Source organism: Rhinopithecus bieti, unplaced genomic scaffold (genome assembly GCF_001698545.2).
Source record: "Rhinopithecus bieti isolate Rb0 unplaced genomic scaffold, ASM169854v2 scaffold_13259, whole genome shotgun sequence".
NCBI classification, from domain to species: domain Eukaryota; kingdom Metazoa; phylum Chordata; class Mammalia; order Primates; family Cercopithecidae; genus Rhinopithecus; species Rhinopithecus bieti.
This window is the reverse complement of record NW_016807544.1, coordinates 2,962,751-2,979,764: the sequence shown is the minus strand read 5'-3', so window position 1 is coordinate 2,979,764 and position 17,014 is coordinate 2,962,751. Positions and strand designations below refer to the sequence as shown.

The 17,014-nt window shown below is 54.2% G+C and overlaps 1 protein-coding gene and 1 long non-coding RNA gene across 2 annotated transcripts in view; one reads left to right on the top strand and one right to left on the bottom strand.

Annotated features, from left to right (window-relative positions):
- Nucleotides 1-9,486, bottom strand: part of PAPLN (papilin, proteoglycan like sulfated glycoprotein) — a 39,028-nt gene extending 29,542 nt beyond the window's left edge. Inside the window, 5 exon segments of the mRNA XM_017882798.1 lie at nucleotides 900-1,002; nucleotides 1,399-1,459; nucleotides 2,331-2,446; nucleotides 7,059-7,118; nucleotides 9,355-9,486. Coding sequence (XP_017738287.1) covers nucleotides 900-1,002; nucleotides 1,399-1,459; nucleotides 2,331-2,446; nucleotides 7,059-7,112 — 334 coding nt within the window. The 5' untranslated portion in view covers nucleotides 7,113-7,118; nucleotides 9,355-9,486.
- LOC108536222 (uncharacterized) lies at nucleotides 1,093-3,067 on the top strand. The gene is made up of 2 exons (XR_001887460.1): nucleotides 1,093-1,572; nucleotides 1,853-3,067. It is a non-coding gene; the product is annotated as an uncharacterized LOC108536222 (long non-coding RNA).
- Nucleotides 9,487-17,014: the final 7,528 nt, after the last annotated feature.

Here is a 17,014-nt window from a genome sequence, read left to right as displayed (position 1 = left end):
CTCCCATGCCTAGCTGGATTGCAGAGTTAAGTTTATGATTATGAAATAAAACTAAATAACAAAAAAAAAAAAAAAAAAAGAAAATACACATAAGGGGAGAAAGGATGGAAAGACCTCAAAATAGCTGCCATTGTGTTGCCACGGGCATGTGCTGTGGGGAGCGGGGGTGAATGGTGATTGATTCATTATGGGTTGATCGATGGGGTATTTGACAAATGCTGGCTCTGGCAGCACATATACTAAAATTGGAATGATACAGGGATTAGCACAGCCCCTGACCCCTGAGGAGGTATGGTGTGCAAATTCATGAAGCATTCCATATTTTTTTAAAAAAATTATCTGAGAGGCTGAGGTGGAAGGATTGACTGAGCTTGGGAGTTCGAGGCTGCCCAGCTGACACTGCACTGCTGCACTCAAGCCTGGGCGAGAGCCTATCTTTAAAAAAAAAAAGAACGAAAGAAAAGAAAGGAAGAGCAGGAGAGAAAGAGAGAATGAAAGAAAAATGGAAAAGAAAAAAATAAAAAGAAAGCCCTCTTGTTCTCTCAGGAGGAACCTCTGCAGACCCTCTCCTCCCCAAAGGTGGGTCCTGTGGTCTAGAAGATTCCCGGTACATTGCGAGCCACCGCGCCCAGTCAAAAAAAAAAAATTGGCCGGGTACAGTGGCTCACACCTGCAATCCCAGCACTCTGGGAGGTCGCTGAGGGCGGATCCCTTGAGCCCAGGAGTTCAAGACCAGCCTGGGCAACACAGCGAGACTGTCTCTAATATACGTGTGTGTATATATACACACACACACACATATATATATGACAACGCCTCTATAATACGGCAATAGGAACTGTGGCATCAATGTATGTATACAAGAGGCCCCCGAGAGAGCGGGTCCTGGCCGCGCTCACCACCGTAGTAGGGCAGCCACCGGTACCGCCGCCCCTGGAACTCAGCTCCGTCGAACTCCGCGCACTGCTCGGCCCGGAAGTCCCGGGCGCCATCGGGGCAGCTCTGCGGGGCAGAGGGGAAGTCGGGGTCCAGGAGGCGGAGTCCGAGGTCCGCCCACCTCCCGCCCCGCCCTGTCACCCCCTCCACCGCCCCAGCCCAGGGAGCCCAGGAATCTCCCTCGCCTGCCTCGTCGGAGCCACCGGAGGTGGAGTCTGCCCCCCAGACCCCCGGACTCCTGTGCGCGCCCCTCCATGGTGCTCTAGGCTGTGGAGGACAAGGCCAGTCCCCGGGGGGCAGGGTGAGGAAGGGGCTCCCACGCAGCCCTGCTGTAGATTGGCAGGAGGACCCCAGGCTGGGCCAACCGAGCAGCCCCCGGCCAGAGGCGGGCATCCCTGTGGGGACGTCGGCCGGGAGGGGTTGGGGTAGTTGGTGCCCTCGCCCGCGCCCCGTGGGTTTTACCTCAGTGCGACAAGAGCGGTGGCTGCGGGCGGGGCCCACGCAGCTGGCGCCTCCATCTCTCCTGCGGGACCAGAGCACCGGGAGGACCCGGACCGAGACCCAACATCCCCGCCCCCGTGCTGGGGCTCCCTGAAGGCCCCAACTTCTGCGGGGCTCTCCAGTGGGAGCAGCAAGGTGAGAGGGTGCCCCCCGACCCCATGCCATAAATCCCCTGGCGGGGCGTGAGCGACCCGTGTTGGTACTCGGGAGAAGCGGGACTCAGAGCCCTACCCACCCCGTAGTTTGAATTTAAGGCGGGACCACTCCACTGCCTTTTATGGCAGATTCTCAGAGAAGACTCCAGGTGCGTGAGATCTAATACCCACCCGCCTGGCACAGCCATCCTGCGATCTAAGCAGGACATCAGTATAAAGCTCTTAGGATCATTCCTGGTCTCTCATTCCTCCTCACATAGGGTTCTCAGGAACAACCCCTATACTGGGACAGAGGCGCATCACTACCGCTTCTGTACCCCACCTTCTCCACTGACCCTGCCAGAGTGCAGCGCACACAGCAAGCACTTAATAAATCGCTTGAAATGGGGAACATCTACACTTGGCAAAGAAGCCACAGGAATTGGGAATTGATTGAAGATTGTTTACTAGTTCCACCAAAATTGACTGCACCTGCCATAGGGCAGGCAGGTGCAGCATCAGGAGCTGGAGACCAGGGGCAGCAGGCAGCACCTGTGCTCCAGCTCAGCGTGGAAGGCCCTGGGAAATGGTTTGATTTCCTGTGCTGAACTGATGCTGCTTCCAGAATGAATCTGCTGCTTGGTGGGTTCTGTTGATGTGGCCAGTGCTAGCCTAGGCCGCGACCACCTAGCCTACCACCCAGAAGCCAGCATCCCCTGCTCCTGCTTTAACAAGCCAGCCCATTTTCATCTCTCCTACCTCTGGGAGTAGCAGGGGCGCTCCCGGAAACTGATGCCCCCTCCACAGGTCCGGGTGCAGGGGCTCCACTGGCCCCAGGGTCCCCAGGTGTCACTCTGCCGCCTCACCTTGGGAGCCTGCAGAAGACAGGACCATGTATCAGCAGTGCCCACTCAGAGCCTGAGCCCAGAGGCCCCTCCAAAGGATGCTCTGCCTAAAAGTACTCCCTCACCCATCAAGGAGCCTGGGATTCTCCCTTCCAGGGCCCACCTTTAGGACTCAGCAACACTGCCGGGCACCCCAAAACATATTCCTTTTCAGAATTAGCCTGCTTTCCTCATAAGGAGCTGAGAGCCAGGCCTGGAGGGCAGGAGCAGGAGCAGCTGGGAAGGGTTTGGAGTTTCAGGGACCATTGTGGGGAGGGACCCTACAGCCAGGGGCAGTTTGAGGGTCCAGGCATTTGTGGGTTAACCATGATGTAGGGGAGGGGGCCCTAAAAGAAAATAAAGGGAAGCAGCATGGGGGGATCCTGCTAATCTGGCAGAGACTCCCAGGAGTACCCCAATATTCATCCCCTCCTTCTCCCATTGTGAGAGAACCCTTGAAAACTTGACTCAGCTGGGTACCTGGCTGCCCAAAATTTAAAAAAAATACACTTCCTAGACTTCCTGCAGCTGTGGCTACGTCACTTAGTTCTCATCAGTAAGATGTAAATACAAGTGTTGGGCAGCTGCTGCTAGTAATCTCCTTAAGAGAGAGGCTGCATGAGCCTTTGTTCTTTTCTCCTTCCTCCTGTACTCTTTCAGGCTGGAAAGCAGATGTGATTGCTGGAGTTGGAGCAGCCTTTTAGACTGTGAGGTAACTTGGAAATAGAGGCTTCAAACAGTGAAGCAAAGATAGAAAGACTCTAGAGCCTGGAGGATTTTGTGCAACAGAATAGCCCCAGACTTCTGACCCCTGGGTGTTTATATGAGAGAGGAATCGTGTCTGTCTTATTGAAGAACTGCTATTTGGGACTCTACACAGGATTATAATCCTAGCAGATACATTTTCCCACCAGAAAGACTGGACCCCTTGTAGCTGGCATCAAGAATCCACATGCCACACACACATTATCTCATTTCATCCTCACAACAACCCAACAGACCCCATTGCATGAATAAGAAAAGTGAGGCAGAGAGAGGAAGCCACAGAGGAAGAAGTGGGCACAGGAGCCGGCCAGTCTCACTACAGGCCTCTGCTCCCCTGCCGGGGCTGTGCCCCCACCCACTTGGGGGAATCAAATGAGACACTAGATGATTCCCTGCAGGGTTGGACAGGGGTTAGATGTAACTTCACAATTTTGCCAGGAGGCATACGGTGTACATGCAAACATTTGCTGGAAGGGGACTTTCTTTTAGGGTATCACCAGATAAGGCTCTCAAGGAAAAATACCATTCCCACTTTTCAGAGAAAGAGCTCAGTGGTCACATAGAAAAGCGGCTGGGCGCAGTGGCTCACTCCTATAATCCCAGCACGTTGGTCTCAAAAAAAGAAAAGAAAAGCAGGCTCTTCCTTTCATGGTGATCCCTAATCAGCTTCGCTGGATCTCAGGTGAGGAAGGAGGTTTACTCATCTCTGGTGCCAAACATCTAGTTATCCTTGTCTTATAACAAAACCCAGAACCCTGAGGCAGAACAAACCATGCACAAACCACGCTAAGCTTGCTGAACCACACACACAACCAAGAAGGAAGGGCTGGCCGTATGAAAGGTCTTAGCTTTCACTTTGTAAAATCATCTACTCCTTCGAGTCTAACTTGAACAAAAATCTTGAAGCTTTCGCAACCGGTGAGCCGAAATATCAAAGTGTTCTCTCAATGAAAGTTAAACTGAAATTTACTTGGATCAAGTTTCTATTTCACAAGGAAGATACTGAGTGTTGAGTGTGAAGGGTGACTTTCCAGAGACAGCCAGCAGCCCCAGCTGGGATTCTGGCACCTGCCCCCCACACACAGCCTCATCCCACATTTTAAGTATTCAGGAGACGTCTTCAGGGGTGGCTGCTTTCTTAGCTGCTGGCCTGGGCCTGGTTGTCAATTACCCTCTGACCAAGGCCTGTTTGGATGTCTGTCTTGGCTCCTTGGCACAGCAGCCAGCAAAATCCACCCTTCCCTGGAGCTGGGCTGGATATACTAGTGTGGCCAAGGCAACGAGGGGTACCCCTGCAATGGAGCCACCGCCTGGCCATGAGGATAAGGCGGGGACAGGACTGGTCTGAACAAGGGCCCCCTAAGAGACGTGCTGTTTCCAGAATGCCCTCTTGCCTCCTGTGCCCAGCCCCTGTGAGGCAGGTGTCCACTAGCCAAGAGCCCTAGTCTATCCGTCCCATCCTAGAACCGTGTGCTCTGTCCACATACTCCACACTGTCTCTCCAAGGAAGAAAAGCACCTTCCGCCACAGGCGGCATGAGCACACTGTTGCTCTGTAATTACCCAAACCATGAACTGCCCGACGTGGTGTGAAGCCGGAATGAGCTGATCCAGCCAGCCTCACCTGGGGCCTGCCCTCACCTGTCTCATACTGCTCTAGGCGCCCCGCCCATGCCTCCTTCAACTCCCACCTGGAGCCACTCAGGAGTCCCCTTTCCTGCTGCACTGTTTCCAGGGGAATCAAGTGTCCAATGTGCGTGTGTGTGTGAGACAGAATGCATGCACACCCGCGTACAAGTGGGAGCAGAGGCTGAGGCCCAGGAACACGCAGGTCACCGCCTTTATTCATCTGCTCATTCTGTTCAGGCTGACCGCTGGCAGCATAGGTGATCCAGAGAAGGTGCTCGGACTGGGTGGCTCCTGCCCCAGCCACGGAGGGAGGCAGTGGAGCCGTGAGCGGGGCCACACCCCTGCAGACTCACAGAGGGCAGGGAGAGAAGAATTATCCACCCAGGCTGCACCCACCCCATCCGAGACTCACACTAGGAGGATGCGGCAGCCGGATGAGGCTACTCAGCGTAGCCTTAAGGGAGAAAAGGTTTAAGAGAACCAAGGGCACTTTGGAAACTTGATTTGTTTCATCTGCATGACAACCTCTGGGATGGGCATTATTACCCCCAAATTAGAGCCGTCTAAGGCTTGATTATTTGCCTAGGCTCATGCAGCTGTCAAGGTGGCTCTGGGATTTAATCCTGGGGCCTGGACACTGTCCTGGTGCCCCCTCCACCTGGGCTTTGGCCTTCATGCATCTGGGCCACCAGCACGTGCTGAACAACCTGAGAGTGGCATTTAGGAAGCAAGGTTCATGGGGTGGCAGAGGGGACCGCGGGTAGCTGGCAGGTGGTCGAGAGGACATGAAAAAGGCTGGCTCTGGCCCACCCTCCGCTCCAGCTGTGGCATAGGTTGGGTTCACAGGGCTCTTGAAGTGCCCAATCCCATCTATGGGATCCACTTCTAGTGGGAGAAGTGCCCACTGCCATCTATCCTGCCTACCCCACACACCCCTGCAGAGGAGTCCTTCTTAGCCTCCACCCACAGACGCCAGACGTGCCATTTCCCCCTGACCTCCTCAAGGCAGAAAACAGTTTGGGTCCTTTCTCAGGGATCCTTCCTCTCTCACCTCCTACCTGCCTCATACAGGGGTGGGCAGGGCTGTGGCTCACCCTGGGAGATTTCTCCTGGGGCAGGACAGGGCCCAGCTGCCTCTGCGGCTTCTATTCTGCCAGGCACCAAGCCAGGGCAGTACCCAGCTCTGCAGACCCTGTCCTCCCCAAAGATGGGGCCTGTGGTCTAGAAGATTCCTTGTACATCCTCAAGGAATCTTGACCCAGGGACCTTCTCCAGAGAGCCCTGGCCTTTGGGCCCCTGTTAATGAAACAGCAACTCTGACCACTAGCCAGCTTCCTGTGTCCACTGTCTTAATTCGCAGTCTAATACGGTAGTCACTAGCGGCATGTGACTGTTTAAATTAATTATGGCCAGGCGCAGTGGCACACGCCTGGAGTCCCAGCTACCTGGGAGGCTGAGGCAGAAGAATTGCTTGAACCCAGGAGGTGGAGGTTACAGTGAGTGGAAATCATGCCAGTACACTCTAGCGTAGGTGACAGAGTGAGACTCTGTCTCAAAAATAAATAAATATTTTAAAATTTAAAATAAATTAATTAAAGTCAAGTAAAATTAAAACTCACTTCACCCACTTTCAAGTGTTCAATGGACCTAGGGGCTACCTATTGGACAGCAGAGAAACAGGACATTTCCGCCATCTCAGAAGGTTCCATAGGACAGCCCTGCCCTAGGTGCTACCCCAAGGGGAAAGCAAATGACTGGCACCCCAAACCTCTAGGCCCAAACACCCCAGCTTAGGGGAAACTGTGGCTCCAGGCAGAAGACAGGTGTCTGGTGGGATGGGCCACCCAGCCTTGCACCTTGACTGGTTTCAGCATTGCCTCCACCTGTCCTTCCACCTTGGAAGACCACCTGGGGGAGGGGGTTCTGCAGCACTGGCGGGGACTCCATGGAGTGCTCCCACCACCTTCTGAAGGAGGGAAGCCCTGAGAAGGTGCCATTCCTACAAACTGCGCCCTGCAGCCTGACGGGCCATTCTGAGCACCCTGGCCAGCCGGCTTCAAGGGCCCAGCCCTTTCTGAGGGAGCTCAGCGGCGCGGGCTCGCCTCCTCCCAACCCATCTTCCCTTTTCTGGGGACGCTGCCTGCGGGCCCGCGCGTCCTCGTCCCCGCATCCCCAGGGTCTTCTCGGGGGCCGGGCAGGGCCGCACTCACCGAGGACCCGGGCGCTGGAGCCAGCAGCAGCGGCACGAGCAGGAGCAGCCGCATCTCAGCCTGCAGGAGACGCAGAGGATTAGAGCGGCCTGGGGCTCCAGCAGCTGTCCTGGGCGCCGGCGCGAGTGTGTGGGCGCGTCGCTCCCTGTGGCCCACAAGTGACCAGGAGACCCGCAACGGGACCGCCAGGCGCGCCTCGGTGCACTGCAGAGAACACAGCGTGCGGGCGCCCCTCCGGACAGCCCAACATGTGAGCGAGAAACGAACTGCCCATCCGCAACTGGCAGAAGTTCAAGAACAACTTGTTTCAGGGTTCCAGAGGGATAAAAAAAAGAGAGAGCAATTAAAAATACTTCTATGTGGTTGAAAAACAAGGAGTTCGGAATCCGAGTAATTAGACTATTTTAATTCAGCAAGATTCCTTTTAAAAAAGCTATTACATCAGATGTTTAAAAACTCCTAATATAGGCTAAAAAAAATCAAGTCTCTGAAGACACTTTGAAAACTCAGATGTTCTAAAAATGTTAATTGTATCCCATTTAAAACCCAGACCAGCATTTCTCTGCACAGGGAAGATCCATAAGCAGCCTCCATAACCAGCGTGTGTATGCAGTGCAGTGCGTGTGCCGTGCAGTGTGTGGTGCAGCGTGTGCGCCGTGCAGCGTGTGGAGGTGCAGCGTGTGGAAGTGCAGCGTGTGCGCCCTGAAGGTGCAGTGTAGTGTGCAGTACAGTGTAGTGTGTGCTCAGGGCAGTGTGCAGTGCAGTGTGTGTGGAGTGTCTGTGGTTGCATGTGTGCATGCATGGAATGTGCATGTGCAGTGTGCAGGGCAGGTCTATGTGCAGTCTGGTGTGTACTATTTGGTGCAGGTGTCCAGTCTGTATACACACTGTGCAGTGTGTATGTGTACATACATGTCGCTGAATCGCAGAATGACATAAGCAATATGCGCCGTTCAGTGCAAAACATTAAAACAAGTACCAGCATGTAGATTTGAACTTTAAAATCTGTAATTCTACCAATGTTCTAATTTTTTAAGGTATAAAATGACTTCTGCTTACAACGATAAAAGACAGCATACAGAAGCCAAGCTCAGCAGAAATGTAACCTGGCACATTGAACAATGTACACACTCGTTAATTTGGCACAGTGAGTCATTGAGTCATTATTCTTGTGGTCAAGTTCGAGATTCCTGGGGTTGGAGGGTGAGGGAGGATAGTTGCTGCCAGGGCCCTGCCTCTGCTCTATCGGGGACAGTTCCCAGAGCAGGAGCCCCCTGCTAGGGCTAGGCTAGGCCTGCTAGGGCGGGCGAGGCTGAAGAAAAGACGGGGGAAAGAAGAATTTTACTTATAATTACTCAGAACACCACCGCCTCCGCTGCAATTGCACTGAACTCCAAGCTCGTATCTGCCATTCCAAAGTCTGAAAAGTTCAGTTTTTTCGGTTCATTTGGTGGCAAACAACCCCTTCGACTCCAAGACCAGTCCGGCGTCTGGCCACGGAGCTACTCCGAGGGCCGTGGAACCCCGACCTTTCCTGCCGCCCGAGGGCAAGGGCCGGGTAGCCCCGGGCACGCAGGTTGGGCGCCCTCAAAGTGATGCTCCTGGGGAACGCGTCTGCCTCGGGCTAGGGCTGCAGGCGGCGGCCGGCACACAAGGGCGCAGAGGGCGGGAAGGCGGGTGGCCGCCGACCGAGCCTCTTCCTGCACGGTCCCCAGCCGACTCGGGGACCGCCGCAGTCCGCAGACGCGCGTCCCCGTGGCCCCGGCGCACGGCCCTCCTCTGCATCGGTCCCGCCCTGAACAGGCACCCCGCGTCCCCACCCCAGGAACTTGCCGCGCACCCCCGAGGCGGCGAGGCGCGGTTCCCATGGGAGGCCCGGGGTGGCCGCGCAGGTGCCGGCAGCTGCAGGGGCTCCCGGACGCTCCAGGCCCGCGGCTCAGTGGCACCTCCCGGGAGGGGCGCGCAGTCTCCAGGGCCTCGCCTTCACCACGCGCCCGGAGCGGCGTCCCCCTGAAGGAAGGTCCCATCGGGCGGAGGGTGGGCGCCGGGACCGCCCCGCACCAGCTCCCCGGCTCCCGGCATTTCCTTCCCTCCCGGCCGGAGGCGCGCGGTGCCGAGGGATGACCCGGCGCCCACCTCGGGAGAGCAAGCCGGGACGGGGTCTCCTCTGCGGACCCCCACTTTCTCTGACACTCTAGTCGCGGTGAGCCAGACAAGCAAATTCCTACAGAAGCCCCGGGGTGCGCCGCCCCCGCCTCTGGTCGCCCGCGGGCTTCCAGTCCCTCCGCCTCCCTACCTGTCTTCGCCGGCGCCGGGACGCTGCACCCAGGGCCGCTCCGTCGGTGCCCGCCCAGGCCCAAGCCTGCGAGGTCGGCCGGGCCGCAAGGAACGCCCGCAGGGGTGGGACTTTCTCTCTCCGCCGCTGCCTGGCCTCATCCTCCACCCCGCCCGGTCTCCCGTACCCACCTCCAATCCCCGTGGGAGGACAGAGCCCTTCGGAAAGGGCCTCGTGGTGACTGGTGTTGCCCGGGGCCTCCACTCGCTTGGGTCTGTGCCAAGGCTTGGCTCATCCTCCACTCTGTGGTCACCCTGTCTGTCCTGTCTTGGGTCAGCGCCAGTCACCTCTCCAATCCCATTTCCCTTTGCCCAAGCCTTCTAGCTTTGCCCTGTCCGCTCCTCTTCATGCCTACCCTACACACAACACACCTCTGTGTCCAGCCACTTCCTTCTCCTCCACCCCTGGATCCTATTCTTCAGCCACAACTGAGTTTCTCCACACACACTGCTGTGACCCATCTCCCAGCACCTTTTCTCACTCAGCATGCACTCTCCCAATCCCCTCTACCTCTCAAACCCCTACTCAGCCCTCAAAACCTTGGTCAAATGTCCCTTTCCTTCCTTTCTTCTTTCTTTCCCTCCCTCCCTTCCTTCCTCTTTTCTTTCTACTTTCCTTCCTCCCTTTCTTTCTCTTTCTTTTCTTTCTACTTTCCTCCCTCCCTCCCTTTCTTTCTTTTTTTTTTTTTTTTGAAATGGAGTCTCGCTCTGTCGCCCAGGCTGGAGTGCAGTGGTGCTATCTGGGCTCACTGCAAGCTCTGCCTCCTGGGTTCATGCCATTCTCCCGCCTCAGCCTCCTGAGTAGCTGGGACTACAGTCGCCTGCCACCACGCCCGGCTAATATTTTTGTATTTTTAGTAGAGACAAGGTTTCACTATGTTGGCCAGACTGGTCTCCAACTCCTGACTTCAGGTGATCCGCCCACCTCAGCCTCCCAAAGTGCTGGGATTACAGACGTCAGCCATCGTGCCCAGCCTTCTTCTTTTTTAAAATAGAAACAGGTCTCGCCATTTTGCCCAACCTGGTCTCGAACTCCTGAGCTCAAGCAGTCTTCCCACCGTGGCCTCTCAAAGTACCACCGTGCCCAGCATGTCACCTGCTTTCCAAGCCATCTCCACACCACATCAGGCCGATGGGGTGCATGTCCTGCCCCTTTGGTTTCTGTCCCTGTTGCTGTGGTTTGCTCAGCTGTGAATCCCGGAGGTCAGGGCCTGCCATGCAGCCCGACTGCCTGTGCCAGGGCACTCATTAGCATCAAGGCAGGGGCTCAACATGTGATCAACTAAATTTGTTTTCCTGGTTGTCCTTTTTCACAACCAAGACACTCTTTGCCTGCCATTCCTTTTTTGAAACTGGAATTCACTCATCTGTAGAAACTGGTCCTGGGCACGAGGGAGGTTGGGGGGAAGTTGGGGAGAGGTTGGGGGGGGTGGCGAAGGCTGATCCCCTTCCCCACGCTCTTTTGCCTTCAGCCCCTTGCTGGCCCTGCTGCTTCTCCCTTGGCCTCATTTGGGCAAAGAGAAGTCACCAGTGGGAAGCTCAGTCCCGCTTCAGCCCCCCGGCTCCTGCAGCTCCCTGTTTGGACAAAATGCTTATTAAAATATGGCCAGTTTAAATCAATCTAAATCAGGCGCATTTCTTACCTATCAATGAAGACAGGAGGAGCAGCAGCTGTAGCAGGGCCCCTGGAGAGTTGTGTGAATTCTTAAGCAAAGATAAAGCTTGGCAGAGAAAAGGGAGTGGAATCATGCAGGCTCTCTGAAAAGGAAAAGCACTTCTTCCATTCAACAAGCCCCACTCCCTGCCCCCACCAGCTGGGACTTTTCTGAGCTTGGTCAAAGGTCCTCTGTCAAGTGGGAGGAAAATGCTTCTCCCGCTGCAGGGTGGGGGAATCTGAGGCCCAAGGAGCTCACTTTCCTGCTGTGTCCCTGCTTTTCCTCTGATCCGTTCTTCTCAGACACCCAGGGCTGTGATTACTTACACCTCACCCCAGCTGCAAAGAGGACCCTGAGGTTGGGAGGCAGAACCCACACGCAGTGGTAAGGGCCTGTCTTAGACCCACCAGCCAGGCCCTACCAATTACTGGCTTGGGTGGGAATTTCTCTTTAAGCCTCATTTCTCCTCTGCCTGCCTCACAGAGATGTGGTGAACAGAACTGATGCATTACAATAGGGTGGTTTAGAAAGAATAGTCCAGGAAAAAGTGTAAGACCTTCCTTCCCATTGTCAAGTCCCCTCTGCACTGGCCCTATGCCACTCACTGGCTGCACCTGAGACCCCCTTGCATTGGGGGTTTGGGGAAGCCTGGGGCGGAGGCAGACCTGGACTGGAAGGCTGCTCTGCTTCTCATTGTGTGTGCACTTGGGCAGGTCAGGTCACCTCCTTAAGCCACAACTTGCTCACTTGAGACTCATACAGCAGGTGGTGGAGTGGGGAACTTCCTACTTCCATAAAATTCCTACTAGATGCTGAATAAATGTTCTGATCTGGGCACAGTGGCTCATGCCTGGAATCCTAACACTTTGAGAGGCTGAGGAGGGAGGATTGCTCAAGTCCAGGAGTTCATAACTAGCCAGGGCAACACAGTGAGACCCCCCCATCTCTACAACTTTTTTTTAATTAGCCAGGTATATGGTGGCAGTTGCCTGCAGTTCAAGCTAGGGGTCACCAGTCCCCAGGCCACGGACGGGTACCTGTCCATGGTCTGTTAGGAACGGGCACACAGCAGGAGGTGAGCAAGCATTACTGTCTGAGCTCCGCCTCCTGTCAGATCAGTGGCAGCATTAGGTTTTCCACAGGAGCATGAACCCTGTTGTGACCTACTCATGCAAGGGTTCTAGGTTGTGTGCTCCTTATGAGAATCTAATGCCTGATGATCTGAACAGAATGAGGCTAGACTGTAAGTTTCATCCTGAAACCATCCCACCCCGCCCCCAGATCTGAAAAAATTCTCTACCATAAAACTGGTCCCTGGTGCCAAAAAGGTTGGGGAATGCTGGCCAAGCTACTTGGAAGGCTGAGGCAGAAGGATCAATTGAACCTGGGATGTCGAGACTACAGCAAGCTATGATTGCGTCACTGAACTCCAGCCTGGGCAGCAGAGTGAGACCCTGTCTCCAAAAACTTTTTTGTTAAATTTCTCTGTCCCATGCTCCCGCTATGTGCATCCTCAGTTCTCTACATTTTCATCATCTCTGCAGATTGCAGATCTAAGGATGAGGCTAAGAAAGAAGTGGCCCGATCTCTTTGTGTGGTTGGGTTGGGATGGAAGGCTGGAGAGAAGAAAGAGGACAAAATGCCAAGAGCCTCCAGGCTCCCAGGATTCACCTCCTCCAGGAAGCCTCCCTGTGCATCTGCCTCTGCGCTCCCACTGGTGCCGGACTTTGCCCTAGCACTTTCAAACTCCTGCAGTGATACAGTTGCTTCTCTTTCTCTCTCATAATTGTGAACATTGCAAGGGCAGAGATCCATTTTCATGTTATACCCTGTACCAGAGGGTCGTGGCGGCCCTGAAGGTTTGCCTCAGGAGAGGGGCTATGAGAAGTGTAGCTGGTGACCAGCCTCCAGTAGCTGCACTCAGCCCCACACCACGTTCTGAAGGCTCCCCCTGCACCTCCATCTCCCCGCAGTTTAACTTCACAGACGCTCCCCTGTAGATCTCTCACACATCCAGTCCCATCTCGGCCTCGGCCTCAGAGGGCCTGAACCAACCCTCGGGGTTCTTGGTTGCACACCACAGAAAAAGATTGAGTCAGCTTATTCAGGAGAGTTGCTTAGAGGAGGGGCGTTGGGAGATCGCAGATTGACAGGAGGGCTGAAGAATCAGGCACGGGCATGGGCCGAACCCCCGACAATGTCCTAGTTGTGGTCCAGGAGCAGTTCCAGTCAGGATCTATGTTGCCCTTTGGCTGCACGCCGAACTCGTGTCACCACCACTTTTAGGCAATGCTGACACATGCCATCCCTAGAAGAAACCCCGAAGGGTCCTCGTAGACTCACCCCCCACAGGAACATGCCTGTGCCCTGATGGCCAGGACCTGAGAAACAAGAATTGGCAGGGTCCCCAGGTGGAAGTTCAGATGGCAGCTGCCCCAGAAAACACATATCCACCAGGACAGGGTATTTGTTGAACTCCCATTGAACTGAATTTAGAGGATGTTGCTTCCCTCTTCCTTCATTTGGAGGTTGTTCATCCAAGTATCTGAGTGCCTACGCCATGCTAGAAGCTGGGAGAGACCTGTCTAGTGGTGGCAACCATTTCAGCTTTGCTCGGTGCAGGAGGCAGCGCTGCTGTGCAGGTGGATTCCTTCTCACAGTGTTTGGTGTAGGTGCTCCCACCATGGCTCTTTTCAAGCTACCAAGACGTGGAGTTGGGAAGAGATGCAATCACCTCTCCCAGGCGTGGGCTCCAGCACACTAGGTCTGCTCTCAGGAAGTTTACAGTCTAGTGGGGACTTGCATTCTAGTGCTGCGTGTGTCAGTTTAGACTAAACTGAATTTTACAATCAGTATTCAAACGTTTTTACTATAAAAGTCATAGATCCGATGCCACAGCCCACTAGGAATCCAAAAGGAAAAAAGACAAGACACTCCACATCTGAGGCTGTCTGCGTTTATTTCTCTAACTTCTCCCCGCCCCCCAATACATATATTCATTTCCCTTAATACAGTCATTCAAATACTGGGAACAGCTGGAAGGCGAGGGTCAAAACTCCACTCCGTGCTGTGCTTCCAGATGCCACCTCAACCTTCCTTCCCCCATCATGTTGCCATATCCAAGTCAGCTCTTTGAAGCACCATGCCAGACCACTGGAGTGGGAATTCAGGGCTCAGTGTGTCTGACAAGTGGCTGTCAGGAGATAAGCCACCTGGCCTCTGGAGGGGAGTTTTACCCTTAAAGCTGAGACAGAAACACACAATAGCTCCTCCCACCCTTCCCGCAGACAAGAGGGCCATCCAGAGGGAAAGAACAGGAATTCCTAGGATGTTTCCTCAGTGACATCGGGCCCACGCTGACTCGGATCCCAGAAAGGGCACCGGAATGCGGGAGAGGCTGTGTGGAGGCAGGACAGTGCCTGAGGAAGGAGAGCAAAGACAGTGGGAAAGGAAGGGGCTTTCCAATGCTGATTCTGACTGGATCCCAGCCAGCAGCTCCAGCAGGCAGAGCTCTCGTCCCCTCTGCCCACAGGCGAACACAAACTCTGACCACAGGGACATCAACCATGGCCTCCTTTGGAGAAGCTGGTTGAGACATTAAGGGAGCTGCTGTGAGGAACCCACCCTCACTTCCCAAAGGGAAGAGCAGCTCCTGGCCCAGACCCCACAAAGGTCGGTGTAAGGCGTGGAGCCCGCTCAAGGGCACAGGCCTGGAGGGTGTCCCCAGGCCTCGAAGCTCCAGGTGGGCACCCCAGACTCCCAGGCAAGCCTGGTGTCCTGTGGCCGCATGGTGGCCCCATGGATGGTTGCAGAGGGCAGCAAGTCCCTTTTCTCTTGTGACGGATCCTGTGAGCCAGGCTCCGTGGTCCCTGGTGCTGTCCCTGGGGGGCTGTCATGGAGAGGGGCCCTGGATTGGTAACCCCAGAGGCCAGCAGTCAAAGCCGTTTAGATCCTTTCCTCTTGGTCTCACCCTCACCTTTCTCCTGGGGCACTTCTCATCTACCCTGTGGCTTCAGCCTCTGCACCAGAATGGTTCAGACACTGAGAGACAGCCTGTGTCCCGGGCCAAAGACCTGGAAACACAACCCAGAGGTCAGTGGGCCGGTGCCTCGTCATCCTAACACAAGACTTCCCTGAAGCTGAAGGGAGGGGAAATAACTCTTTTCTTTTCTTTTCTTTTCTTTTTTTTTTCCTTTTTTTGCAGTGCTTCTCTAGCTCTCATTTCTGTGGGGACCTGTTATCCTAGACCCCTGCTTTATAGTATAATGCCACGGAAGGATGTACAGACACAAAACTGGGTCTAAGCTCTTTATTTTTACAGCTTTCATATCACTATAATTCTATATATCTAGGTCCCGATCCCTTATCAGAAACTCTTGGGGCCAAACGTGTTTCAGAATTGAGAATTTTCCAGGTTTTAGCAGTTACTAAACTGCATATTATGTAATACTCCTGCTGGGAGTTTTCACCATCTTGGCTCACTGCAACCTCTGCCAGGATCCTGGGTTCAAGCGATTCTCCCGCCTCAGGCCTCCCCAGTAGCTGGGATTACAAACACACGTCACCATGCTCAGCTAATTTTTGTATTTTTAGTAGAGACAGGGTTGCACCATGTTGGCCAGGCTGGTCTCGAACTCTTGACCTCAGGTGATCTGCCCACCTTGGACTCCCAAAATTCTGGGATTACAGGCACGAGCCACCGTGCCTGGCCAGAAGCTCTCTCTCTCTTTTTTGTTTTGTTTTGTTTTGTTTTTTGAGACGGAGTTTTGCTCTGTTGCCCAGTCTGGAGTACAATGGTGTGATCTTGGCTCACTGCAACCTCCACCTCCTGGGTTCAAGCGATTCTCCTGCCTCAGCCTCCCGAGTAGCTGGGACTATAGGTGCATGCCACCACGCCTGGCTAATTATTTTGTATTTTTAGTAGAGACGGGATTTCACCATATTAGCCAGGATGGTCTCAATCTCCTGACCTCGTGATCCACCCGCATTAGCCTCCCAAAGTGCTGGGATTACAGGCATGAGCCACCATGCCCAGCCACAAGCCCTCTTTAATCAAAATCAACGAGCAAAACAACCACACATACACACTCATAGCTCTGCTGCAAAACACAAATGTCCTCCTAAAGGGCATAAATCAAGACTCTAAATCGCCTCGCAGCAGTTCAGTCAAGTATTATGGACAAATTTATAAGAAACCTTTCAGTTTTCAGAGCTTTGTAAATTATGTACATTAAACACAATATAACGCAGAGCAGATGGGATTCAGATGAGCAGCATTTGCGTGATGTGGTGGGTGGGGTGGCCTACTGCAATCACGGCCTGGTGGTGCCGTGAATGTGGCCCAAGCTTGGGGGCAGGGAATAGGGAGGCATGAAGCCTGGGCAGTCTTGGGTCTGCCACTCATTGGCTGTAACATCTCAGGCAAGCCAACCTTCCTGCATGGCAGTTTTCTCATTTTTAAAAGACAACAGATTGATGTAAATAAAATAAATACAAAATTGAAAAGTCCCAGGAATCCACCACCCCTAACTCTGAGAACAAAGTGAGGCAGCAGAGAGCTGGAGGTGGCATACTCTCTGAAGGGGAGCAGCACACACCCGTATCCACCAGGGCCTCCAGCACAGGCCTCCAGGCAGCACCGGCACTGAAAGGCAGACTGTGATGGGCTGTCTTGCTTGGCCAGAGCTGGGAGCTGAGGCCTGGCTGGTCAGTGTCTCTCGCACCAGAGCTTGTGACCTTAGGATCACAGGAAGACACTGAATAAATAAGACACAGCTCCTGGGAACATCAACTTTAAGATTAGGAGCGTGTATGGTGGTGTCAAATATTTTTGGTGATGGTTTATTATTATTTTTTTCTTGAGACAGAGTCTTACTCTTGTTGCCCAGGCTGGAGTGCAGTGGCACGATTTTGGCTCACTGCAACCTCCGCCTCCCAGGTTCAAGTGATTCTCCTGCCTCAGCCTCC